We start from the raw sequence: 27609 nt of genomic DNA on the forward strand, positions 1-27609 counted from the left end.
ATTTGGCACACGTAACCTAAATAACGGCAGTTGTGTGCTACAACTTATTTTATTGAATTATTTGTCATAATGGAAGAAAATGTATTAAGACGTTCACCAAAGACAATTTACTACTTTAGGAACACAAAACATCCATCCTAAGTTTAGCAAGACAATTCAATCAAGTGTCAGATTTCTCAAGAAATGGTGTAATTTAGAATTATTCTACCAGGGGTGCCAAGCAGATTATATTCAATTATATAATATGTTTATTACCTGATAGTTTTTAAGAAAAACAAATTTTGATTACAATTTTATACATCGTTACTATATTTTTTTATTCTAGTTGTCTTTGGATCAGCTCATATGACTTTTTTTTTTCGTTTTTTATAATTTAGATATATGACATTTGGCAATCTTACAAATACGTAATCCCTTAATAACGTGAACCTTATTTCTACCTAAATAAGGGGATACCTTATCCGTTAATAAAGTGATACGTTATTTTTCAGTTAATGCGCATGAGCAGAATAACGTATAACGTTTAACGTAACTGAAATAAGGGACTTAAAATCTCTCTAATGTTAGTTACCATACTACTCCGAATCGGCTTGGCCGATTTTTATAAAATTTTACACGTTTTTCCTGTAGGACGTTGAAGAGGTCTTAATCTATTTTTTATACCCATAAGTTATAAGGGGGGTTGCCCCCCTGACATTTTTTTATTTTTTTAGACAAAATTATCTAATTTAATTTTATATGATGTAGAATTAAAAATACATACAACCCTTAATTTTCACTCTTCTATCACCAACCCCTATTTGTTAACAGCCATCTAAATATTTACATCTATAAAATTCTCCTGTCGCAGTGTTAGTTTCCATACTCCTCCGAGACCGCTTGGCCGATTTTTATGAAATTATATACATACGTATATTTGGTAGGTCTTAGAATCAGTCGTAATCTATTTTTCATATCCCTGAGTGATAAAGGGAGTTCCCCTAACATTTTGTAATGTTGGGTGGGGTTCTGTATACATAACGTACTCTATAAGACTACGAGTACATACAAATTTAAAAAATTATAATCAAGATCCATCAACATGTTCCAGCGATATTAATCGCAGCATATGTTTGCAGAATCAGTTTCATTTTTTGAGTGCACGTATTTTAGTAATTCCCCTCCACCGACCACGAATTAATTCCGTTCGAACGCCATTTTTAAAGCTTTATTAACCACTCTGTTGAGGTCCAAAGTTTGCTGAAACTTTTACATAACCTATATATCTTCAACTTCAAAATGGCTCTAGTTAGGTTGCTTAATTGTTATAAACAAAGTAGCCGTCAATTAAATAAAAAAGTGGCTAACTTTGACCGTAATTAACCTAGGCGAAAAGTTTTTCTTTGAAAATTCGTATAAAAATACCAGTTTTTCAAATTCCATTGTAGTTTTAGCCTACAGTCAATATTAACAAAGTTAATCAAATTGTTTATAAGCCAAAACTGACTCTATTTTAGTAAAATGTTTTCTACTGATGACTATTCTTCTTTCATGTTGTTTTCACAGAATTGCTGTATCATTATTATTTTCTGAACAATAACATTGCGAAAAAAAGTTTGGGATAAATAAATTTAATAAAATTTAAACTAATTATTGACGCATCGTCTTAAAAATTTTTGTGCATTATAATATGGACTGTTTGACTCCACTTTTCATGCAATATGATAGTCCTAAATTCATTTTCGCAAAAGTTATAGCAAATTTTTTATTTTCGAAATTTTAGTTTTATTTTGCAATATCCGAAGCAACAAATAATCGGATCAAAATTCAAAAAACGCTATTTTAAACATTGGCTCATTCATTACTAAAGGAAAAATATAAATAAGACATTTAATTAACCTATTTTTAACCTGTAGCGATTTAAACGAAAAAACTCTCATTTTTGACGCTTATTTGTTAATAAATAAATTTCTCGTCGAAACTGTGACGGGCATTTTTGTATTTATAATGTATTATGGGCCATTCCACGAACATACGCATGTTTTGGATTACTTCGACAACGAATATTTTACTGTGCAACATAAGAAGTACGAAAGTAAATGGCGCTAATAATTATTCCAATAAACAACAATGTAATTTGCAATTTACTTTCGTTCTTCTTATTTTGCACAGTAAAATATTCGTTGTCGAAGTAATCCAAAACAGGCGTATGTTCGTGGAATAGGGTATAGGTATATATGTAGTACCCAAAAAACCCATTTGCAACCTGGCTGCTCAAGTGTCCCGAACATGGTATATGTTTGCCTTATTTCCCTGGTGTAAAGATGCAGAGATGTAAATCATGACGTTTTCATGTGCGCGATTGATTTTGAAAAGGCTTTTGGTAAAATTCGCCATGAAAATATGTTACATATTCTCAAGACTTCCGGTATAGACGGTAAGGACATTAGAATCATCGCAAATTTGTATTGCGGCCAGACTGCATGTGTCAGGGTTGGGAATCAGTGCTCTGAAGAAGTAAAAATCAACCGTGGAGTTCGACAAGGCTGTATATTGTTACCACTGTTGTTTAATATTTACGCTGAAACAATCTTAAATGAAGTGTTGGAAAACGCAAAAGAGAGCATAATCATTAATGGAGTGCTTATGAGAATATCAGATACACAGATGACACCTTGTTAAGCCTCGGTTTCCTCGAAAGCGGCACCGGCAAACTGCGAGCGTAACACTGCGATGAATGACGTCGTTATAAAAAACTGTACCACGCAAAATAATAGCGGTGGTTTCCAAGGATGCGTTGGAAGCCACCGCTTGCTGAGTTTGCACATTCCATTGCCGCTGTGAAGAACCTTGAATTTTTCACCGTAATCTGACGTAATTCATCACAGTGTTACGGTCATAGTTTGTCGGTGCCGCTTTCGAGGAAACCCAGGCTTTAGTGACAGGATCAATTGAACATCTTCAAACGTTATTGAACAGAATGGTGGCAAACTGTGCGATATATGGGCTCAAACTCAACGCAAGAAAAACAAAGTTTATGGTTATTAGTAAACATACAACCGTAAATAATAAAACTACAACGTAACAATTGGTAATGACTAATTTGAACGCCTAAGTTATCTTGTATATCTGGGTACTCATATTGAAAGCTAGAATCCTAGTACAGAAATAAAAAGCAGAATTGACAAAGCAAGAACAAATCCATTGCAGTCATGATCTCAATTTGGAACTTCGCATAAGAATGGTTCAATGTTATAATATATTTCCAGTACTACTTTACGGGGTTGAAGCATGGACCCTGACAGAATCGCTTTTGAAGAACCTAAAAGCGTTTGAGATGTGGGTCTATCGCCGTAGTCTGAAGATCAATTGGGTAGAAAGGGTTTTGCAACGTTGGAATAAAAGTTGTGAAGTAATGAACACGGTTAGAAGGCGTAAATTGAAATACTTTGGTCATATAATGCGTCACGCAAAACTTGCCTTGCCATGCAATGTGAAATAATGGGAAATAAAAAAAATAAATAAAAAAGAAATGTGGGCCGCCGTACAAATTCTTGGCTTAAAAACTTACCCCAACGGTTTGGGAAAACTAGCACCAAACTATTTCGTGCGGCTGTAAATAAGACAATGGCTGTTAATATGCTGGGCAACATGAGAGCCAACGATCGAAAAGCGGTCTGGGCACCTTAAGAAGAAAGTATAAATAATAATTTTTAACATATTTTCACCTCTATAAAACCACCACCAACCCCAAAATAGATTCTAACCTTGTTATTTTGTTACAATACTTACGGAAAGTTTGTGTAATCTGCTCCAGTACAAGACCACTGGTCGTACTTCTTATTTTGCTTTCCACAGACATTACCACATTGGTCATAGCCCTTAAAACGGCTAAAATCAGAGTACACCATGGTGTATATAAGGAACGGAAACTGCAATGAAACAAAATAGTTTAGTAATAAGCCACATGATGAATACCTAGTATTAAAATGAATTTAAAATTACTGATAAGTTAATTTACTTCTCCTTCATTCACTTAATCGGTTTTACCGTTTCCAAGCTTGCTATATTTTTTTATAACATATAGGTATATACAGGGTGATTGATTAGTAGAGTAAAGCTCAATGGCTCCGCTATAGTAATAGATAGCAATAAAAGTTAATAACAAAAAGTTTAGCCACTTTTGAGCTTCACATTACAAAAATAGTTAGAATGTTACAGGGTGTTCGATAACACAGTGGCAGATCAAACTTATGTTTTTTTAAATAGAACACCCTATATTTTATTTTAAATTCGAAATCCTGTTAACTTCTCCATCACAAAAATATAAAGGTTTGTTATGTTATACATACAGGGTATTTACAAAGTTATAACCAATTTTGTATGAAAATCGTATTAAGTTCAACTCCCTGTATAAATAAAAATAAGCACAACTGCAATGGTTTATTAATGCCATATTTTTTATTTATTGTCAAAATTTTTAAGGATTATTGATATTGCTAATTTTCTTTATATCAAATACAGGGTGAGTCAAAACGCAAGTACATTATTTTCTCATTAATGTTAAATGGCATACCCTGTATTTTACATCATTATTGAAAAGTAACATTAACGTACTTTAATTTTTATACAGTCGAACCCGCTTATTAGAATACCGGTTAAAGGAATATCCGGGTTTAAGGAATAGAAATATCCCTGTTATAGGGATACTTTTTCTTGGCACGAAGGCTATTCCAATAAGCAGGTTCGACTGTATAACATTCCCTATGCCCAAATTTATTAGTTTTCGAGATATTTTCATTTTTCAGAGCAAATTATTTTAGGTGTTTAAATTTATCTAAATTTTAAGTAAGCCATGACTGAATTGACAATTGAAGATTACCGATTATCAATCCGGTAATCAATGGAACACTGTAGCAAATAAAGAAATAAAAATAATTTATTGGTAATATATTTTACAAACAAAAACACAACCACTACATGCAACATGTTTGAAACAATTAAAAACTATCTTTTTATGTAAATGCAACAAATAAACAAAGAAAATTAGAAATAAATTTTACAAAAAAACACAAACACAAAATACAATATTTTGTGAAGACAATTAAACAACACTACTTTTGTATGTAAATGTAACAATGTAACAAATAACGAATGAAACATAATTTATCAGTAATACATTTTGCAAAAAAAACATGTTTGAAAAAATTAGAAGCTACTGTTAATAAAATATTTTTAATATTTAATTACATAAGTTGTTCAAAATTATCTCCTAACACATTTATGTACGCCTAAACACGATCATTGAATGAGCTACTTACTCTACGAAGCATTTGTAAATTAACACATCGAAATACACTTTGTATTCTATTTTTCATCTTATCCCTTGTTGTTGTAGGTATTTTATAAACTTCATTATTAACGTAACCCCAAAAAAATCAGTCCAGTTTATTAAATTCTGGTGATTTGGGTGGCCACGCCACTGGTCCATTGAAAAATGAAAATATCTCGAAAACTAATAAATTTAGACATAGGGAATGTTATCTAAAAATTAAAGTACGGTAATGGTACTTTTCAATAGTGATATAAAATACAAGGTGTTCCATTTAAAATTACTAAGAAAATGATGTACTTGCGTTTTGACTCACCCTGTATTTGATATAAAGAAAATTAGCAATATCGACCATTCTTGAAAATTTTGACAATACGTTAAAAAATATGGCATTAATAAACCATTGTTGTTTTGCTTATTTTTATTTATACAGAGAGTTGAACTTGTTACGATTTTCATATAAAATTGGTTATAACTTTGTAAATACCCTGTATAACATAACAAACCTTTATATTTTTGTGATGGAGAAGTTAACAGGATTTCGAATTTAAAATAAAATATAGGGTGTTCCATTTAAAAAAACATAAATTTGGTCTGCCACTGTGTTATCAACACCCTGTAACATTCTAACTAATTTTTTAATGTGAAGCTCAAAGGTGGCTAAAATTTTTGTTATATTGCTATCTATTACTATAGCGGAGCTATTGAGCTTTACCCTACTAATCAACCACCCGGTATACATATTTGTATAACATAAGATCGTATCTTCTGCGCCTGTCAGTTTTTCTATACCCAAAATTTTATTCCCTTAACTTCCCTAAAACAAACGACTTACTCCAGCTTCTGAACGAGAAACATGTAAAAACCAAAATTGCGTTTCTTGCTTCAAACTCAAAGCACGCAAGTTAATCTTACGATTTTCCAATCAAAGTAAGTTTTGATTAAAGTTAATAGTATTACATTCAGTGCTTAGTGCATCAAATCTGTAAATACCTGCCATTATTAATTAATAAAGAAGAAATTAACAGTTTTCCAGTCATATTTGCCAAAACAGCGGCTCCAACAATACAGGATTGCCGGATATTTCTTGTTCTAACGCATGTACATAATATCTAATTTTAAGAAAATTTAGTATACTTATGATTATGATTTTCTTATTATCTACTATTTTTAATTTAACTCATTATTTATAGGCCGGGATCCCGCGTACTAAAAAAGTCTATTATATAATAGCAAGCTGAAAATTTGTTAATAGCTTAACTGTGTCTAGTCGGACAAACTTTGATGCACGGGAACTAGGGCTTCCAATCCCGGAATACCGAGATCTCAGTATTGCGGGATCTGGCGTCATTTTCCAATCCCGCGTGATGCGGGATTACAGGTGCGGGATCCGCGGGATTTGCGGGACTGAAAAAATTTCGATTCCGTCATCGGTCATCGTATTCTGATCTTGGTCTTACATAGCAACAGTAGTTAGAGATAACTATATCGTCAGCATGTAATGTACTTTGCCCGTCACCATTTCGAGCTAATACACTTGAGTCCGTTATAGAAAAAGAAATGGCTCTCTATGAATCTGAAGGGGTTTATAATTTAAGGCTTTATAATTTACATATTATAAAGCCTTAAAAGGAATACCGCATACCGAATACCGAGATAAAAAGAATGGTCAGATTAGCTTGGGCAGGATTTGGGAAATTAAAATGGTCTTAAAGAATAAAAAAATACAACAATAATACTTAAAAACAAGAGTGTTTGACCAGTGCATACTCCCAATTCTCATATATGCATGCCAAACATGGACCTTGACCAAAGCAAACATGGACAAAATAATGTAGACACAAAGAGCCATGGAGAGAACAATGTTAGGAATAAAATTAAAAGACAAAAAGCAAAACAACTGGGTAAGAAATAAAACAAAAGTCCAAGATGCAGGACAACATATAGCCAGGCTACGATACAAAGAGAGGGAAGAGAGGGCGGCAAGAATACTGTACAAAAAATATTTGTGTATAAAAATTATAGATCTGGGTTCTGTCAATAAAGAGTATGAAGCTCTTTCAAATTACTTTACCAAAACTTACTTTACTTTACTTTAAGCCAAAAAAGTATGCTCAAATAAAACATATAAAGAAATAAGAAAGAGAAAAAAAAATTCAATTTGACGAGGAGGCCGATGATGAACTAAACTTTTCAGCTAGTGATGAGATGAAAATCAACACATTCTATATTATAATCGACACTCTGATAAGACACCTGAATAGACGTCTGGAATCTTATCGACTTATTTATCAACGTTTTCGTGTTACATATTAACAAATTTGCCAAAATTAAGCAATGAAGAAATTATTAAGAAGCTGAAAATCTGATACAAAATAAAGACGACCAAGATACATCATTCATACATGAATGCATTCACTTAAAGGGTCATTTGGATAACATCACAATAAAATCACTAATTGACATAAGAAGAGTTAGTGCAGTCACTGAATGTGGATATGAGCTATTACTTCCGATTTCGTTGAACCTCCATCGATTTGCATGAAAATTGGTGAGTGGTTAGAGGATATCTCAAGGAACAAAGGTGACATGGTGTCAACTTGCACTTTTACCCTGAGGGTGGATACCACCTTTCTCGGGGGTGAAAATTATTTTATTAAAAATATCCCAAAAATTAGATAGAGGGACAAATTCTAAGCAAAATTTGTTACATAAAGTTATTAAAATAAATCAAAACTTTTTGAGTTATTAAAGATTTGAAATTTTCGTGAGAAAAATGCATGTTTCTAGCCGATTTTCGTAAATAACTCAAAAACTATAAGATTTTACCAAAAAGTTACTATTACCAAAAATTGAAGCTAATAAAAAATGAAATAAACTCCTTACTGGAAATCCCTTTTAGTGTTAACTAAAAGTGAGTTATAATAGGTAATTGAATGTATATTTTTTTCGGCGAGTACACAAATCTAAGTACCTATTTAACCTTAAATAACGGGAGAATGATACATTTTATAACAATAACCTTCGTCAAAGTACTTAGAAATATCTATAAAATGAGCCCTCGAACAAGTTGATAACGTTAAAGTTTATGCACCATATATTTTTCAAAATCTATCTTTTAAAAATTTTTCCAAAAAAGTTATTGTTTTTTTAATAACTCCGTTAATTTTTACGATATGAGGTTTGTCTAAAAACCATTTAAAAGTTAATTTTAATGGCTATTAAACCACGTTGAATTTAATCTTTTAAACCCCTTACCTTTTTAAAAATAAAAGGTTGAATGGCCCCGGTTACATGGTTCTCGCAGCAAAATTTAAGCTTTAAACGTTTCTATCTCGGTTATTTTTTACCCTACAGCAGTGATTCTCAACCTGTGGGGCGCGCCCCCCCAGGGGGCGCGCTTTTAGTAATGGGGGGGGGGGGGGGGGCGTGAGCATATAAAAATACACACCAACAACATTACCTAATTTACTAAACTCAAAGCGAAACAAAATTCTGACAAAATAAAAAATAAAATACACATGAACACTAATGAGGAGTTATAATCACAAAGAGCGCACTCAATGTTATATTTAGTGTGCATTTCTTAGAGGAGTCAATTTTATTTTTTTAATGTGTAGGGGGGTTCAGTAGAAGCTTAAGTTCAAGTTTTTGGGGTTGAGGCCCTTGTCCCCCGGCCGCCATCTTGGAAAAAGAGGTGCAAAGGGCTTTCGCGCTGTATCTCGTAAACTAGCTACCCTACAGAAAATTTAATTTCACATAAAATGAAGCAAATTAAATTTTCTACAATTTTATATCTATTACTTTTTATCGTAAAGTGACCAACAAAAAAGTTATAAACAAAAATAAGAGAAAATTTTGCAAGAAATTTCTTTTGGAGGTTATAACTTTTTTTACGTTGATTTCACAATAAAATAACATCATATCGATTTTGTAGAGGATTTTTCAATAAACAATTTTCACTATAAAGTTGTTTAATTTTATTTATTAGCTAGGTTTTACAGCGCTCCAAACTTGACCAGATTCTCGAATTCTCGTAGAAAAATAATGCTTTTCTATCTATATACTAGACGAGCGGCATTAACCGTTATGCCAACCACGAAAACCAAATTTAAGGTGAATGATCAATTTTGGTCTATTTTTATGTTTTCGAGGTCGCTGAATCCGAATATGAAGTTTATTTTTATCTAGAGGTGGTGGAACATGTTAAAAAAATGATTTTTATACAAGAATGCCAAAAATCAATTTTGATGATTTTTCAAATTTACCTCGCTGTATCTTTGGTCGCTGTAAATATTTCCTTTTAAAAATTTTACTGTGTCATCTTTGAAGTATGTAGATAACAATGAAATTTGTCCAAAATGTTTAAACACATTAAAAAAGGAGTTGTTAGTTTATTAACATTTTGTCATCATATTTCGTTAGTTTCATGTTTACTTAAAAAAGTTGAGTGACAAACTTTTTAGTTTATAATTTTAACCAACATAGCAATAAAATATAGTTCATGAAGAAGTTTTTTGGAAAATTTTAAGTCAAAATATTTAATAGGAAAAAAGTTATGTTACTTCATATACAAGCGGCACACCCCAAAAAACGCTTATATCTCGAGATCCTGACCACGGTGTGGTGAATGGCTAATTTTTATCATACTTTATGATTTTGATATCAAAAATCGTTTTTTTTTTGCTCTGTTTAAGAATTTTGCATTTTGTGGTTGCGTCATTCTTCTTCTGAAGCGGCGAATTTGTCCTCAAGAAACTTCTTGGGCCTTTTCTATATGTATATGCCTAGAGTTATAAGTTTTATAGTGGGAAGAAAGGTCAAAAACAGATTAATAATAGCATAGGAATGTTAAAATCATAATAAATTGTATGAATCAAAATATATATAGATAGAAAAGTAAGCCTAACTTTTGTTTTTATTGTATCCCTATGAGCATTCGAGAATCTGGTCAAGTTTGGAGCGCTGTAAAACCTATATAAATAAATAGAATTAAACAACTTTATAGTGGAAATTATTCGCTGAAAAACGCTCTACAAAATTGCTATGTTATTTTATTTTAAAATGAACTGAAAAAAAGTTATAACATCCAAAAGGAAACTTGTTAAAAAAATTTACATATTTTTGGTTATATCATTTTTGTTGGTCACTTGACGATAAAAAGTAATAGAAACAAAATTGTGGAAAATTTATTTTGCTACCTTTTATGTTTAATTAGATTTTTCGTAAGGTTGGTAGTTTACGAGATATAGCGCGAAACCCCTTTGCACCCCATTTCCAAGATGGCGACCCCAAAAACTTGAACTTAAGCTTTTACTGATCCCCCTGCACATTAAAGAAATAAAATTGACTCCTCTAAGAAATGCAAGGTACGGCCTAAAAAATGTAACATTTTAATGGACTATCAAGGTACAATATTATTGCATAGATATATTGTTATTGTACGAGGGGGGCGCGGTGAAAATAATTATGGAAAATTGGGTCGCAAAGGGTAAAAGGTTGAGAAACGCTGCCCTACAGAAATAGTAAAAAGTTAAAATATTTGATACAGAAAAAACTAAAATTTGGTTATACACATATCACTTTTTACGTACATTGAAAATATGTACGTTACTATCAAAAAATTTTAAAATCAGAAACTATCAGAAAAAAAATCAGAAAATTTTTACGTTATTATCAAAATAAAATGAAAATTGCCAAGATTTTAAAAATTCTGATTTTTTTAAATTACATCTTTTTTTTTTCTTCAAAAATATGAATTCTAAACCGGTCAAAATTGTTGAGATCATTATATTTTACAGGTATATTTTATAAAATGCATCGTTTTCCCGTTATTTAAGCTTAAATACTTAGATTTGCGTACTCATCGAAAAAAATATACATTCAATTACCCATAACTAACTTTGAATTAACATTAGTTTAGTTATTTAAGTGAGGAGTGTTTTCAGATTTTTATTAGCTTTAATTTTGGTAATAATAACAAAAGCTTATAGTTTTTGAGTTATACTTTATACGTGAAAAACAGCTTTAAAACATGCATTTTTTACGAAAAAATAAAATCTTTGATCTTTAATAACTCAAAAAGTATTGATTTATATTAATAACTTTATATAACAAATTTTGTTTAGAATTGTCTCTCTGTCGATTTATGGTATTACTTAAAAAATAATAATTTTCACCCCTGAGAAGGGGTGGCATCCACCACCACGGTAAAAGCGCAAGTTGGCATGATGCCACCTTTGTTCATTGAGCTATCCTCTAACTACTCACCAATTTTCATGAACATCGATGGAAGTTTAACGAAATCGGAGGTGAAAACCTTATTAAAAATAATTTCCCATCAAGTATGACGCAAGAACGCGTTAACAATTTGTCAAATTTGTTAAGAAAAAAAAAATTTGAAAAGAATTCTCTGATGTGATCGAACTGGAGTGACGATTTTTTCTGTTATAGGTATATAAACATCGTAGTTTAAATCCATTTTTAGTGTACCTATTATTTAAATTAAAATTTCTGCAATTTTTTTTTTTTCGCAAAAAATACCTTGTTTGAAGGGCGGCACCTAAACGCGGCCCTGGCAAGAGGGCACCCCAGATGAGATGGGGACTTTAGAAGGATAGGAGGAACATACTGGAAACAGAAGGCACTAAACAGAAGCGAATGGAGGAAACTGGGGGAAGCCTATATTCAAAATTGGACGAATTAAAAGGCAAAAAAGAAAAAAAAATTGACAGAAAGACACGTTCCACAATTAAAACTCCCCCTGTTCCAGTGTTCCCATCCATACTTCAAAGTTTGTCCGACTAGACATCGTTAAGCTATTAACAAATTTTCAGCTTGCCATTAAGAAACTTTTTTTTGGTACGCGGGATCCAGGCCTATTACCATTTTCTATTTATGCAAATCAAACAATAAACTAATTCAATCTAAACATTTGAATTATTCTACTAGCTACTGCATACTTTTACTAACATATAATTTTGCGACCAATTAGTCGCTGATCCATTCAGGTATTTTATATTCTTTGATCTACAAAAATATGATCAAGGTGATCATAAGGTCTCAACAAAGATATCCGCGTGGAATAGAGCATTATACTCCCTATCATCATTATTAAGATCTAAGCTGCTAAAAGGACAATTTAAATTAGATTCTTCTCTTCTTCTCTTTATATAGACATTACTCTGTCTGTTTTTCAATGTGCCTCCAGTAAGTTGTCATTCCATCTTTTTCGTGGTCTTCCCACTGATCGTCTTGCTATTGGGGAAACGTCTCTCGCCGTCCTTACTACTCTATTTGTTGTCATTCGGCTTATGTGGTCGTTCCATTCTACTCTTCTGCTTTTCACCCAGTTATTAATGTTGTCCACCTTGCATCTCCTTCGTATATCTGCATTTCTAGCTCTATCCCACAACGTCTTACCATCGATTTTTCGCAATGTTTTAAATGTTTCGGCCAATGTTAAAGCCAATGTTTCGGTAAATTAAGATTGTGCATACCAATTATTGATTCGCCCAATTATTACATATTGAAGTGAAACATGAAAGTTGTCAGAATGATATTTGACCCTAAAGAGATGAATTGACATGAGAGTGGAGAAGGTGCTACAGCTGAATTGGTGACTGTGTGGGGCACTGGAAACATCGTCGGACATATAAAAGCTAACCGGATAGGATGGGCAAGTCATGTGGTAAAATCAGAGGAATGCAGAGTGGTAAAACAGTGTTTTTGATAGCCCAGACGTTAAAAGATCAGTAGGCTGTCCCTGACAAAGATGGAAGGATGATAAAGAATCGAAGTCTCCTGAAATAGTAAAGGCTGCTTGTAGAATTATTTGCATATTTGAAACAACGATGTGAACCATTTTATTTGGTTATGGTTTGGTATGGTTAAAATGGTTATTCATTTTTCATTTTATTTCACTTTCGTGAAACACTGAGATTCAAACAATTCGTGAAATCCAAACACTGAGAGAAAAATTTAATACATTTTTTACACTTTTTAAATAATATTTAATTGCTCTGATTATATTATATTGAGGATTTTGGCCACCCCTGGATAGATCATCAAAACATTTTCGGCTAATTTCGTGGAGCATTGTATTATTTTTGGAAAATACTTACCAGAATTATTATCGCGACTGCAAAGACAATAATAAATTTTCGATCGGTGGGTGTCCGATTTTCAGGCCTTTCTGGAATTTCGATGTTGTCCAAGAGAGTATTCGTCGGCAGTTTCTTGAACACAGCCAACTGAAACAAAAAAAATAATAATTTAGTATTTCGAAATAGTAAATGTGGTAACTATAAATGTTTATAACAAAGAATACTCGGTATTTTTGATAATGGCTTTTAGAAACTTAAGATGGAAAACTTCATTGGGTTAATCTTGTTTCTTTTAGTATGAAAAAAATACAAGGGCTTTATTTCTCTCAGAGAGAAACATATGGACTATAATCGCTGTTAGTTTACGTTTTCGACATTATTCGAATCATACGCCGGTATTTTTATTGTTCTATTTTTACTAAAAGGTTTCAATAGTCAATCATAAAAAAACATTTTATTGCTTTGAATTTACAAACTACAAGGCAATATGTATATTGTTAATTTCGACTTGTTAAGAGTTCCTATAAATTGCCGTTTCTTAGCAGTAACAAGACACTCTCTCATTCCGAGTTGGGACAATCACATCTCGCGCTACGTAAAATTACATATTTCGCTTTCACCACAAATTATCGTACATACATCACATAGCAAAGTGGCCAGTTTTTTAAAATTAACACAAATTGTAAAATAAGTGTTTATAAAATTAACAACATCGAACTGTAGATGCTTAATTAATCCGAATCTGTCATAATCAACACTTAGACGTTTGGTTCTCATCTTATCTTGAGGACAAGATGCAGTCACAACAGTGTGTAGTCATATTTGAATTTGATTTTAAGTTCCTTTGATTCTGGATGACTATATAACGAATGGCTAAGATAATCAATGTGACTAATAATAATAATAATATCGTAGGGCATTTTTTCCGGGGAGATCCTTTCGGACAGTTCCGGCGCCATGTACATCTTTAACCCTGTTTCAAGTAACTAGTTCCGATGTACACTAGCCCAGGGGACCGACGGCTTTACGTGCTCTCCGAGGCACGGTGAGACGGCTATTGGAAATGAAAATGGTTTGTCTTTGGCAGGGCTCGAACCCACGTGCACTGGCGTATGAGGCCAGCGAATATGCCGTTACTCCACGGCCGCTCACTCATCAATGTGACTTACAATGTAAAAATAGAACGTTTGTCATTAAAAAGTTTAACAATTATTCCAAGAAAACTAAAAAAATTCGATCATATCGGTTCCTTTGATTGCCAAGTTAATAGTAGGTATTGCTTGCTATTTTGTAGATTACTTTTGCATACTGATAATAGAATTGGCATTATTTTAACGGTTCAAGTACATCGACGTGCTTTATTACATCAAACGATTTAACCGGAACAATTTTTATGAGAATTTAAAGTTTTGTAGATATGATAGACCTTGGGCCGACACTTAAAAAAATTATTACCTCCCTCATGAGACTTCGTTTATTCAGTTATTCATGTTGAGTCCGACTGTCGAATGTCTTGAGGGAGGTAATTATTTTTTTTTCTTTAGTGTGAGCCCAAGACCTTTGATTTTTATCGATCTCTAGACTTCTTCTTAGTACCTAATGAAGCTGAATTCCATCCATAACTAAACAATGAGTGGATACGATGGCACGAAGAACAAGCAAAGAGTTAAAAGAATTATATAAGGAGCCTAAGATAGTTGCAGTAGTAAGAGCATAAAGACTATGTTAGGACATGCCCAAAGAATAACCCAAGTTAGAATGCCAACAAATTGTTAAGCGCTACAATTAATAGGTAGTAAAAAGAGAAAAGGAAGGCCTAACACCAGAATGAAGTTAATAACGACTTGAGTAGCTCAATATAAGAAATTAGAAAGATCAAGCTGAAAATGCGAGAATTATCATAACGAAAACTTTGTTTATTTACGTATTTAAATTCATAATATGGAACATTGCTATTATGAAAAGTTGTTTAGAATTAAAAATTATGTTTTAATGTATAATTAGGTATATCATTCTAATTTAAATGTTGTGAACTATAAAGGTATTTTACTTTACTCTTGATCGAAATTCATATTTTTTATATACCTCGTACAAAATTAATAAAATTTGACATGACGGTTGCATCATAAATCTTAGACCATGAAAAGCTTTTTATGAATAACTTTTCTTCGTCAAATTAAAAATAAAGGAGTTATAAATGAAAATAATGTTGGTATCCATAATTTGAGAAAAATCTTCAAATATTTTTTCCATCTATGCAATTGCATATATCAGAACATAATTTTTTTATTCCAAACAAGATTTCATAATAACAATTTTCAATATGTATTGTGAAATAAATAAAGATACTTTTCACTGATGAAGTGAAGTAAAGTGTTTTGAATCGTCAACAATAGTTGGAAATGGAACAGTCCATTTATCATTAGGTACTACCATTAAAGGGGAGGCCGTGTACTCCTACAAACCTTTTTAAAGTTGTCAATAAATTATTGCTTTCAAAATATAGGTACTCAAATTGTATTTTTAAACATCTTATTTATTTTATATAATAATTAAATTCACTACCAAATGTCATTTATATTTTATTAATACCTAATTTAAAATTTAGTTTGACATTCACGAAGTGTCAAACACAAATGTAAATAACCTATGCTTTGCTTAACAAATTCAGATTAAAACCAGCCTACTAACTAGCAACGATTTCAGTTGACGTTTAGTGTGTCGGCAGAAAATAAAAAGATTGTGACGTCACATTTTAGACTTTAAGGTCGGTTATCTCGAAGATGGTTAGAGATATTGAAATGCCGTTTTCAGATTTGGATTCAGAAGACAAAACTACATATTATGAATCCATCGGTAAATCGGCTCTAGGTATTGCAGGAGCGGCGACGCACGAACGAACAGACATTGCTAATTTATGAACGAAAAGTTTTCGTTGAAAATGCAAAGAACAATGAGGAATGAAGGACGAATGTAAACCAAGCCATGAGCATGCTTGACTCGAATTGCAAATTGTTATTTACAGTAACCTTGATGCTTAAAGTTATATCGATAATTTCATCCTGGAGGAATATGTACCTAAATTGGTCTTATTCTTATAATTAAATTATAATTTTGTTCTGAAGCTACTTCCTTGTGGCATTTTTATAATAAACTATTTTTAATAGGAAATGAGCCACAATTTTACCAAAAAATGATTTTATTAACGTTTCGAAGCCCAAATCGGGTATTTTGAAAACGAAACCCGATTTGGGCTTCGAAACGTTAATAAAATCATTTTTTGGTAAAATTGTGGCTCATTTTCCCATTAAAAATAGTTTATTATTAAATTATAAATTACTACGAAGAAGATAAATAATGTGAAATGTTTAGGAGAACGCCCACCATCATTTAACTCTTTCAGGGGCGACGGTACCCAAAATGCACCACAAAAAATTCACTGAAATGGGCAGTGGTAACTACATATTTCATATCGCTCTTACATTGATTTTCTCTAATTTGTCCAAATGAGGTAAAATTTGCTATAGCATTTCTGCCCTTGAAAGAGTTAAGAGAAGAAGAAAAAATAAGTTAAGGGTATATTAAACAACACGTATACAATGTAAAATAGTAGCACAATATCGACAAGTGTGAAAGCAGTAGTAAACGATACAAAAAGACTCGGGAAGAGTTGTACCGCCAAAAAAATCGGATCCAAATTCCTTATGGATTATATAATGATAATAAAAATTCAATAGTTTTCAAAAAATGCGTTAATAGACTAAATCTTATTTACCGGCATAGTTTCCTCACTCAAGGCACTCATTTTAGTTACAGTTGCACTAAATAGAAAATCTGTAATTCGGTTAAATAACAACTATAATGAATATGTATACGGTTTTCGTATTTTTTATCAACCCGATAAATTACAGATAAACTTAACAAATATAATTGTTTTTAGTCAAGGTAATGCTGATATTTGTTTACCAAATCTGTATTTGAAAAAAACAATGATATTATTTTTAGCTACTGTATCGTAGGTTAGGCAACCAGTTAAACAAAATAAATCGCAGCTTGCAAATTCAAAACATCTTGGCAATTTATTAGTCGAAGAATGAAACTGAAAAAATGGCAAAATCTCGCAATTTTTTCGTCCAGCATCGATTTGTACAAAAATTTGGGATTAGGCTCATTTCACCCTCTAGTTCATTTTCTATATTAAGCCATTGTACGCTTTTGGTTTTTTAAGGGAAAAAACTACCCCTAATTGTAAAAAATTGTAAAATAACATTTTAAACTTTAATATTGTCAACATGTGGTTCTTATTAGTTACATAATGATTGTTTTATGCTTTAAGATATACTGCGATAATATTTCAACCCTTAAAACCACCCTTGTTGGAGCTATATATAAAAAATTCACTTATCCTAAAAGAATAATTTCGGCTTGCATCGATTTACATAAAAATTTAGGATTAGGATCTTACCCTGTACTTTATATTCTATATCATGCACAAGGGCGTTGATTATTTTTAGGGGTGTAAACTACCCCTTATTGTCAAAAATTATATAAAAACACTGTAAACTTTAATATGGGTAAAATTTGGTTTTGATTGGTTAAATAATGATTGTTTTGTTTTAGGATATAATATCATAATAGTTCCACCCTTAAAAACCACCCTTAATAACATTCTAGAAAAAAAGTAGAATTAAAGAATTACAAAAACATTTATTTACACAAAAATACGAATTTACAAATATGCACAAATACAAATAGTTTTCTAGTTATCTTCCATTATACGAACCGGTTCTGTGGTATTATACATACATTGAAAACGCTCCATAAGAGGACTATTCGAATTTTTCGAAAAAAAAATTGTTTGATAAACATAGCTCCTTCATTTTTGGCGATAAAAAGTTTTTTCAAAAATGATTTTGTAGGATTTTTTAAGAGTTGTAAGACTGTGTAAACTAAATTCCGTAAGATCCCTTAGTTTTTAATTGGGGTGGGTTTAAAGGGCTCGAATAAGGGGGTGTTTGCTCATAAATAGAGGTTTTAAACAGCCATATCTCGCTAACTGTTTACTGTAATGAAAATCTATGTACAAGTGAATTTTAGTTAATAAAAAAGCTGCAATTTAGTAGTGTGTTATTTTTTTCGTATCTCCAGCATTTTCGGAGATATTTTGAAGTATAAGGTGAAAAACACAAAATTGCAAAAAAATCAATTTTTCTTTAAACTCCAATTTTTCTAAAATTAGGCCTTTGAATAAGGTTAAACTTCTTGGATGTGTTGGTATTACAAATATACAAGGAATTACAAAAAGGTTAAGATTAATTTTTAATTAGGAGGGTAGTTAGGGGGTTGTTTTCACTGATTTTTTCGTAAAAAGGAGCAGGTACCGACCTTTTTTTGATCATAAGTCGCTAAATTTTCATGCTAGAAACTTTTTATTATTTTTTTTTTGAAAGATCTAATTGTATACTTAAAAAAAGGTTATTCGAAGTTTTCCCGGGATTTGGCTTTGAATATTATTATATAAAGATATTATAGAAAAAGAATTTGATTTGTGTTACTAAAAGATACAATTTTGATATCTACAGTTTTTTTGATTAAATGCATATTTTTCGAGGTATTCTCAAAAAACCCTCTAAAGGAGTCGATTTTTTCGTCAAAAAACTGTTACTTTCAAGCGCGAGTAACTCGAAAAATAGTAGTTTTACGAAGAAAATTAAAAAAAATTTTTCTTAGAATTACTTTTTACATCTATTTACATGGTTAAAATTTAATAAAAAATTCCCACCCCCGAGATGGGGTGGCACCCACCCCCAAGGTTTTAGCGTACAGCGGTATGATAATATAGAAAATGATCCTTGGACTATTCCTTACCTTCTGTGAAAATTTTAAGTAAATCCATGCTGGACGAAAAAATTTCGAGCCAAAATGCTTCATTTCCTCGACTATATGAATATTTACAATAATTATACAAAATTTACCCACATTTAGGTACATTGATATTGTTCTGAAGCTATTTTCTTGTGGCATCTTATGCAATTTATTATTTTATTTGGGAATAAGCCACAATTTAAGTTTGAAATTCAATTTATTTGACTTTTCGATTTCCACTTCGGAAATCGTTTTCCGATGCAAGTCATTGCTGATGACATCGATATCATAGCAAGACGACAGGCAGATGTGGTCCAATCGTTAACGGCATTGGAAGCAGCAGCAAAAGAATGGGATACACGTTATACTAGTAAAACTAAGTATGTGAAGATGGCAAATAATACGCAAGTAGTAAAACCAGAAGATCTAACAGGCTGTGGTGGCTAGGTTAAACGTCTAAGCGCCTTCATACATGGGAACTTGAAGCTGCAAAGTTGCAGTAGAAGTCGACCGCAACTTAAGAGCTTCAAGATGTCGACACCGACTGCTTCCAGCTGCCCGTCTATGGCGGGTCTCAACTGCAATAAGATGTCACTTTTCAGCTGCAACGTGGATTCCGATGAGGTGCCAGCAGACACAACCTGCGCCGGCGAACTGCGTAGACAGTTCTGCGCATCCTACTATCAGTTCATTCGTTCGCAGGTCAAGCTTGGGAACGTTTGCCATCGGCGTACAGTTTTCTTGGGCCGTGGGACGCGTGACTCACCGCCAGATGTTTATTTTTACGTGTTTTTGTTTGCGAGATGGAAGTATCTGAAATGAATACGGATGGTACCTAAGTACAATTTATTATGATAAATAAAAATATTAGCATAGTCAACACCCCGAGTGAAAACTGCGTTATCTTTGTCATTAAATTCTGATAACTTTTGGTAGACTAAATAAGCGGCTATACGAAATTAATAATTAAAGTTATGCCTTTACAAAACACATTATTAGAAAATATTCATGTTACGTAAAGCTGTGGTCGATAAAAATATCGTATTATAATACCCTCAAATTCAATTTGTCGGCATATTAGATACATTTTTGTTTATTACAAATAGTGTTATTTTTTATGACCGATCAGTAGCGGAGGTATTATGAATTATGACCTGCAGTAATTGTAAATGATTGCGATCCTGCAGTAATTGTAAATGATTGTGATTGGAGCAGTTTATTGAAGAATATGAGTTATGACCGAGCAGTAGGGGAGAGATTATTTTAAATATGTAGGTATTATGTGCAGAAATAAAATACTCAGTGTAAGATATCGTTTTATGCACCCTCTTATGATCAAATTCGATGATTTTGAAAGCCATACCGCTTCGACTACTAGGGACGTAAGATATTTTTAAAACGTTACTAGTTACAAGTACGGAAATACCAATTTTAAGTTGCCTGCTCAATTCAGTACAAGGATCAGATACATCAGTATTTTGTAATCAGTATTTGTACTCAGTACCACTGAGAACCGGTATCAAAAGTAACCGTTACATGTCCGCACTGATTTTGCCCGTCTCTATTCGCCACGTCGATAGCCAACGGTTGGGTTGGCTTGAGTTCAATATGCGGCACGCTAGAAAAATAAATGCACAGGTCACCAGTCCCGCCGGCGCAGATTGTGTCTGGCTTAGGTTCAATTTGCGCCGGGCCTTAGGCTGTCTGTGTATCGAGGGTTCGGCAGCTCCAAGTTGCCGCAACAATTTTGTTTAGAAATTGCAGTTCTCCTAGCGGCGACTGCTTCAAGCTGTCCGTATGTGGAGGCAGTTAGAGAGAATGAACGAGATGGAGCTGTCGAAACACATGCGTATTAATTAGAATTGAAAAAAAATTGTAACATTGCTTCAAACGCGTTCAAAAAGAATGGACTTCTGAATTTGTTCAATCTATTGAATCTATTCAATAGTTAAAATGGCGGTAACTAATAATATAGTACATTAGTACATATAGCATAGCCAATAAAGTCTTTCAAATCAGTTTAACGTCAATACAGGATTAAAATATAGGACAACCCTCTAAGATAATTAAAACCCTTATCCGGGCAAGGTGGGTCCAACGGGCCCGAGACGCCAATTCTTTTATCATAAACTGATAAAAAAATGTTTTATTAAATTTTATGCATCACTGAATTTGTTTAGAAGTATGTTTCCTTCAACATAGTCATGAGTTATTCAAAATATTCATTATCATTTTTGAAATTATTACGTCGAAAGAATTTTGTCACGTAAAGGGTTTTGGGATGTTAAGGGATAGTGATGCGTAAGATATAGCCTCTCCTGTTCAAATGCCAACCTCACCTGCTCGTATGGTGATCTAGATCATGGTCATCTGGTACATCCTGCTAGACAACTAACGAGGCTCTGACGTCCGAGTGTTTGCCGGGATAAGCAATCCACCATTTACTGGCCAACGGCTTCGGGCGGACGAGCTGGTAAATGGAAGGGCACTCTGTTGTCCTGAGACTGGGAAACTGGTCTCAAAGGCGGAAGAACCAAGAAAGTGGTCAACGGCATCAGAATGCAGAAGGCAACGAGAAACCACTGCATTAAAGGTCCCTGATGACATCTCTAGAAAAGCTATCATGGCAAATCCAACTAAAGTGGAAATAGTTACTAATCATGGAATACGGAAGCCAAGATTCGGCAGGGGAGGTGATCCACCTTTAGACCACAGGGCCTCCCAGGTCGTAACCCAGCGAAACCCCTGTGACAGAATTGGAAAAGTGTCTCTAAGAACAGCAGAGTTGATTATTAAAATATGTACCTGGAATGTGAAGACAATGTATCAGGCTGGAAAAATTCATAATACCATTCAAGAAATGACCAGACTCGGAATCGGTATAATGGGCATAAGCGAAATGAGGTGACCAAATAGTGGTGCTTGTATTGTTGACAACCATATGGTATACCACTCAGGAAATGACGATGGTCAACATATATATGGGGTTGGAATAATCGTGTCTCCCCAATTACGTCAATATGTTACAAATGTTATACCTATTTCTGAAAGATTAATAATAATCCAACTGAATACTAGCCCCGTCAAATTAAATATATTACAAGTGTATGCCCCCACAAGCGATAAACCAGAAGAAGATCTAGAGCAATTCTATGAGTTGTTGATAAAGTCACTTAAACGACTTAAAAAAGAAGATATAACTATCATTATGGGTGACTTCAATGCGAAAATTGGTAAAGGGAGAAGCGGTGAATTCATAGGTGATTTTGGTCTAGGACAGAGAAATGAAAGGGGAGACAGATTAAAACTGTTTGTAGAAGAAGAAGAATTTACAATACTAAACACATTCTTCAAACTACCACCAAGACGCTTGTACACCTGGGTCTCCCCGCAAGATCAACCAGGAAACGTAATACGGAATCAAATTGACTACATAATGGTGAACAAGAGATTCCGTAATGGATGCCTTACCCCGGTGCTGACGTATCATCAGATCATGTTCCTGTTGTTGGTAAATTTAGGTTTAGATTCAAGAAGGTTGCAAAAAAGAACAGCAACAAAAAGTGCGATATGAGAATACTAAAAGATAAGAAAACAAAAGAGACAGTCGCACAGATTCTTTCAGAGAAGCTAATTAATGTGGAGCAAACATATAATGCCGAAGAATCACTCCAAAATATATGTGAAACCTTTAACAACATCAGAGAAGAACATCTAATAGAAAAGAAAGAGATGAGAAAAAGTTGGATGAACGACAATATACTACAACTTATGGAAGAAAGAAGAAAATCAAAAAACAACAAAATAATGTACAACACGATTCAGAGACAAATAAGAACTGAAATAAGAAAGGCCAAAGAAAATTGGTTAAAATCACAGTGTGAAGAGATAGAGTCGTTAGAGCAAAAACATGATACGTTTAACATGCATAAAAAGGTGAAACAAGCAGCTGGTCTTCAGAAATCCAACACAGCTAGCAAATTGCGAGACCAACAGGGGAATATCATCACAGACAGAAATCAAGAAATCTGCATATGGACAAAATACATACAGGAACTTTTTGATGATACTAGATCCGAACAACCTCCATCCTACATATGTGATGACCACTTACCAATCACATCAGGTGAAGTGGAAAGAACAATATCACAACTAAAAGATGGCAAAGCTCCTGGACCTGACAATGCATATGCTGAACTCATAAAACTATTTGACACCGACGGTACTCAACGCCTAACCAAAATATTTAACGACATATATTTAAGCGGAGTAATACCAAAAGCATGGTTGAAGTCGACGTTTGTTGCTTTACCAAAGAAAACAAAGTCCGTATCCTGCAGTGATTTCCGAACCATCAGCTTAATGAGCCATATTTTAAAGCTATTTCTAAAAATTATACATCAAAGGATATATAGACTGTGCGAAGAAAAAATCAGCCGAACACAGTTTGGTTTTCGAAATGCAGTGGGTACAAGAGAGGCTCTATTTAGTATACAAGTGCTATTTCAACGATGTAGAGACGTGAATTGCGATATTTATGCATGTTTCATTGATTACCATAAAGCGTTCGATACAGTAAAGCACGACAATCTGATGGAGATATTAACCAATATTGGAATAAACACCTGTGATTTAAGGATTATCAGCAATCTGTACTGGAATCAAACATCATCTATCCGGACAGAGGCAGGAGAATCCGACGATATCAAAATCAAACGTGGGGTCCGTCAGGGATGTATACTATCCCCACTGCTGTTTAACATCTACTCTGAGGAAATCTTTCAAGAAGCATTGGATGATGTTGAAGCCGGAATTAGAATTAACGGAGAATGTATCAATAACATAAGATACGCAGACGACACTGTGGTATTCGCTGACAGTTCTGAAGCCCTACAGGAGTTAATGAGCAGAATCGCAGAAGTCAGTCAGAGATACGGACTTTCACTAAACACTAAGAAAACCAAATGTATGATGATCTCTAAGAATGAACAGCAATTTGGACGAATCAGTGTGAATGGTCAACAAATAGAAAGAGTAAAAACATACACCTACCTTGGTACGAACGTCAATGAAAATTGGGACCATTCTATAGAAATCAAATGTAGGATAGAGAAAGCAAGATCTGCATTTCAAAAAATGGCAAAGTTGTTCAAATGTCATGATTTGTCGATACCCATAAAAGTCAGATTACTACGATGTTATATATTTCCTATACTGTTGTACGGAGTTGAGTCGTGGACTCTCACAGACGCCACCTGCAAGAAAATTGAGGCTTTTGAGATGTGGCTTTATCGTCGAATCCTGAAGATATCTTATACCGACCACATTACTAATGAGGGTGTTTTGCTGAGAATGAAAAAAGAAAAAAAGCTGTTAATCAAAATAAAAACAGCCAAAATCGAATATCTCGGTCACATCATGAGGAACAGTGAGAGATATGGACTGCTGCAACTGGTCTTGCAGGGAAAAGTAGAGGGAAAGCGAGGACCAGGAAGGCGAAGGATTTCCTGGCTGAAAAATCTACGAACGTGGTTCAACACAACCACTACAAATCTTTTCAGAGCAGCAGTGTGCAAAGTGCAGATTGCCATGATGGTCGCCAACATCCGAAACGGATAGGCACTACAAGAAGAAGAAGAAAGGGACAACACGGGCCCGTCGGACCCTATTTGTATTTATACCTAAAGTCTAAATCTTTGTTACAGAAGTTAATCCGGCAGTCAGGTAATGTTTTTGTGAATTATCTAAACGACTTTTATGATTCCGGAAATCTAATAATAAAGTCTAAACGTGTACAAACAATGTAAACATCTCTTTGATGTGAACATTAAAGAGATGCTTACAATATGTGTTATATCTACTCTAAATGAATTTTAAGAACTGATAATCATTGTTGGAATGCAATAATATTGTTAGGTAGGTACCTATACATATTTTGAAATAAATAATGCATCTGCTATCATTCCTTTGATATCGATGTTAGTGTCGACAACTAAGCTCCTAAAATTATATTGAATTACAGTGAAAGTAGATAGTGCGAATAAAAGTCCCGAAAACCATTTTCAGCTGCAGAACTGCAAGAATTTGCTAATAATTTATGGGATTCCGATGACGAAGAATCTTCTGAAGTAGGTGGCATTGAAAGTGACTGTGAAATAATTGAAGATAATGAATTGATAAAGCAGCCTATGCAGTCTCTGATGAACCTCTAACAAGAGGTGAAATCGTCGATAAGAGTGCTGGCTGCACTCTCTGATCTAAGTAAAAATTAAGACCGTTTTGGCTTCGCATTTGCAACTGAATAAAAATGGTATACATTTTTATTTTTATATTAGTATTACTCCTATAGAGTAACTAGGTCCATTTTCCGTTGGAACTTTACCACGCTGCAGACGGGGGGTTGTGAATTGCATAGTGTAGAATTCCTTCTCTTTTGTCTTCGCTGCAGCATCCATTTGGCTTGCATATTGTAGAAGCCTTGAAGGTGTCACCAGGAAGATGGGCCAATAAGTTTTTCAATTAAAAATCTTTTAAAAATATTTAATTTACAAATATTTTCATTAGGTTGAAAAACTTAGTCTTTTATTTAGCAGATGCCGCTACGCACCTACTACCTTCTCGTCAGTTGCAATGGGAGATTAATATGTCGAAAATTTTTACCTGGACCAGAGAAAGCAGCCTATGCAGTCTCTGATGAACCTCTAACGAGAGGTGAAATCGTCGATAAGAGTGTTGGCTGCACTCTCTGATGTAAGTACAGATTAAGACCGTTTTGGCTTCGCATTGCAACTGAATAAAAATGGTATACATTTTCATTTTTATATTAGTATTACTCCTATAGAGTAACTAGGTCCATTTTCCGTTGGAACTTTACCACGCTGCAGGCGGCTGTTGTGAATTGCATAGTGTAGAATTCCTTCCCTTTTGTCTTCACTGCAGCATCCATTTGGCTTGCATATTGTAGAAGCCTTGGAGGTGTCACCAGGAAGATGGGCCAATAAGTTTTTCAATTAAAAATCTTTTAAAAATATTTAATTTACAAATATTTTCATTAGGTTGAAAAACTTAGTCTTTTAATTGAAGATCATCTTTCGGAAACAAGTGAAGAGGATGATCAGCAAGTAATATTGAGTGATAATGAAGAATAATGTGTAGCTACAAGTTTCCAGATTTCAGAGTGTGTAATATTTGAAACTAAGGATAGAATTAACTGGAAGAGTCAACCACAACTGACAGGACATATGCGATGCTGCGACATAATCAAAAGCAAAGGACACAAAGTAATGTTAGTCCCTGGTCAAAGTTTAGATGATCCTGTTGAGTCCTTTTGTTTGTTTGTGGTCGAAAAGTTTGTGAACAAAATAGTAAAGGGTACAAATAAAGAAGCCAAAAAAGTCCTGGGCATAGAAAACTGGAAATATTGCGATTCTAGAGAGCTATATACCTTTATTGGACTAGGTACTACTAACTTCAGGTAGATCGCACTCTCGAGGTAGACCGTATACTATAGTAGCACCTTTTTTTTAATCTAGACAATTTAAATTTAACTTTAATAAAAAATCAAAAAAGAATATTAGAAATATTCTGTAAATATGAGTAGTACATTTAAGAACAGTGGTGGGCCCAACGGACCCGAGTTGCCCGGTTACGTTAAGTAAAATGTGTTGCCCGGATAAGGGTTAAAGTTAAAATACAGTCAACAGGTACGATTCTAAACAAAAGACAACAATTTTTTTTGTGTATAGGTTTCGCAGATGATTTGGTGTTCCTGATACATTCAAGAATAAAACTTAAAGAAACGTTCACAGATTTGAAGAAGAAGCTAGAAAATATGTCCTGACTATAAATCAAGAAAAAACTAAGTATTTGGGAAATAAGCGGGGAAATGCAGAAGAAAATAAATGGAAGAGAAGAATTTGAGTAGGTATCTTGGGAGTTAGAGGAGGCGAAGAGATAAATAGATAAACGGTTGTTGATGAAGGTAGCAAAGCAGTAGAATCGTTAAATACACTGTTGAAGGCAACAGCGTATCCAGAGAGCCATTAGAACTTATGAAATACTACTGAGATCAACGGTGTTGAATGAATGAATGTATGATGAACAGAATGTATTATGAACAGAATGAATGAATGACTGAATGAATGAATCAGAAAGAAGAAGAAATAGCTATATATTTGGAAGAGGAATACCTTGAGAAAAGTTATTGGTGGTATAAAGGAGGCTAACGGTAAATCACACAGAAAAAACCCAGGAGCTAATGAAGATGTATAAAAGACCCAAAATAACAAAAAGTCAGGGCACATAGAGTTGGATGGTTGGGACATGTTT

The 27609-nt window shown here is 33.5% G+C and overlaps 1 protein-coding gene across 1 annotated transcript in view; it reads right to left on the bottom strand.

Annotated features, from left to right (window-relative positions):
• Positions 1–27609, bottom strand: part of LOC126891865 (choline transporter-like protein 1) — a 224822-nt gene that overhangs the window by 99015 nt on the left and 98198 nt on the right. The window contains exons 3-4 of the mRNA XM_050661191.1: positions 13435–13563; positions 3772–3911 (exon numbers count right to left, since the gene is read on the bottom strand). Of these exons, the coding sequence (XP_050517148.1) occupies positions 3772–3911; positions 13435–13563 (269 nt within the window). The remainder of the gene's footprint in view (positions 1–3771; positions 3912–13434; positions 13564–27609) is intronic.

The sequence above is a fragment of the Diabrotica virgifera genome, chromosome 9, assembly GCF_917563875.1.
Source record: "Diabrotica virgifera virgifera chromosome 9, PGI_DIABVI_V3a".
NCBI lineage: Eukaryota > Metazoa > Arthropoda > Insecta > Coleoptera > Chrysomelidae > Diabrotica > Diabrotica virgifera.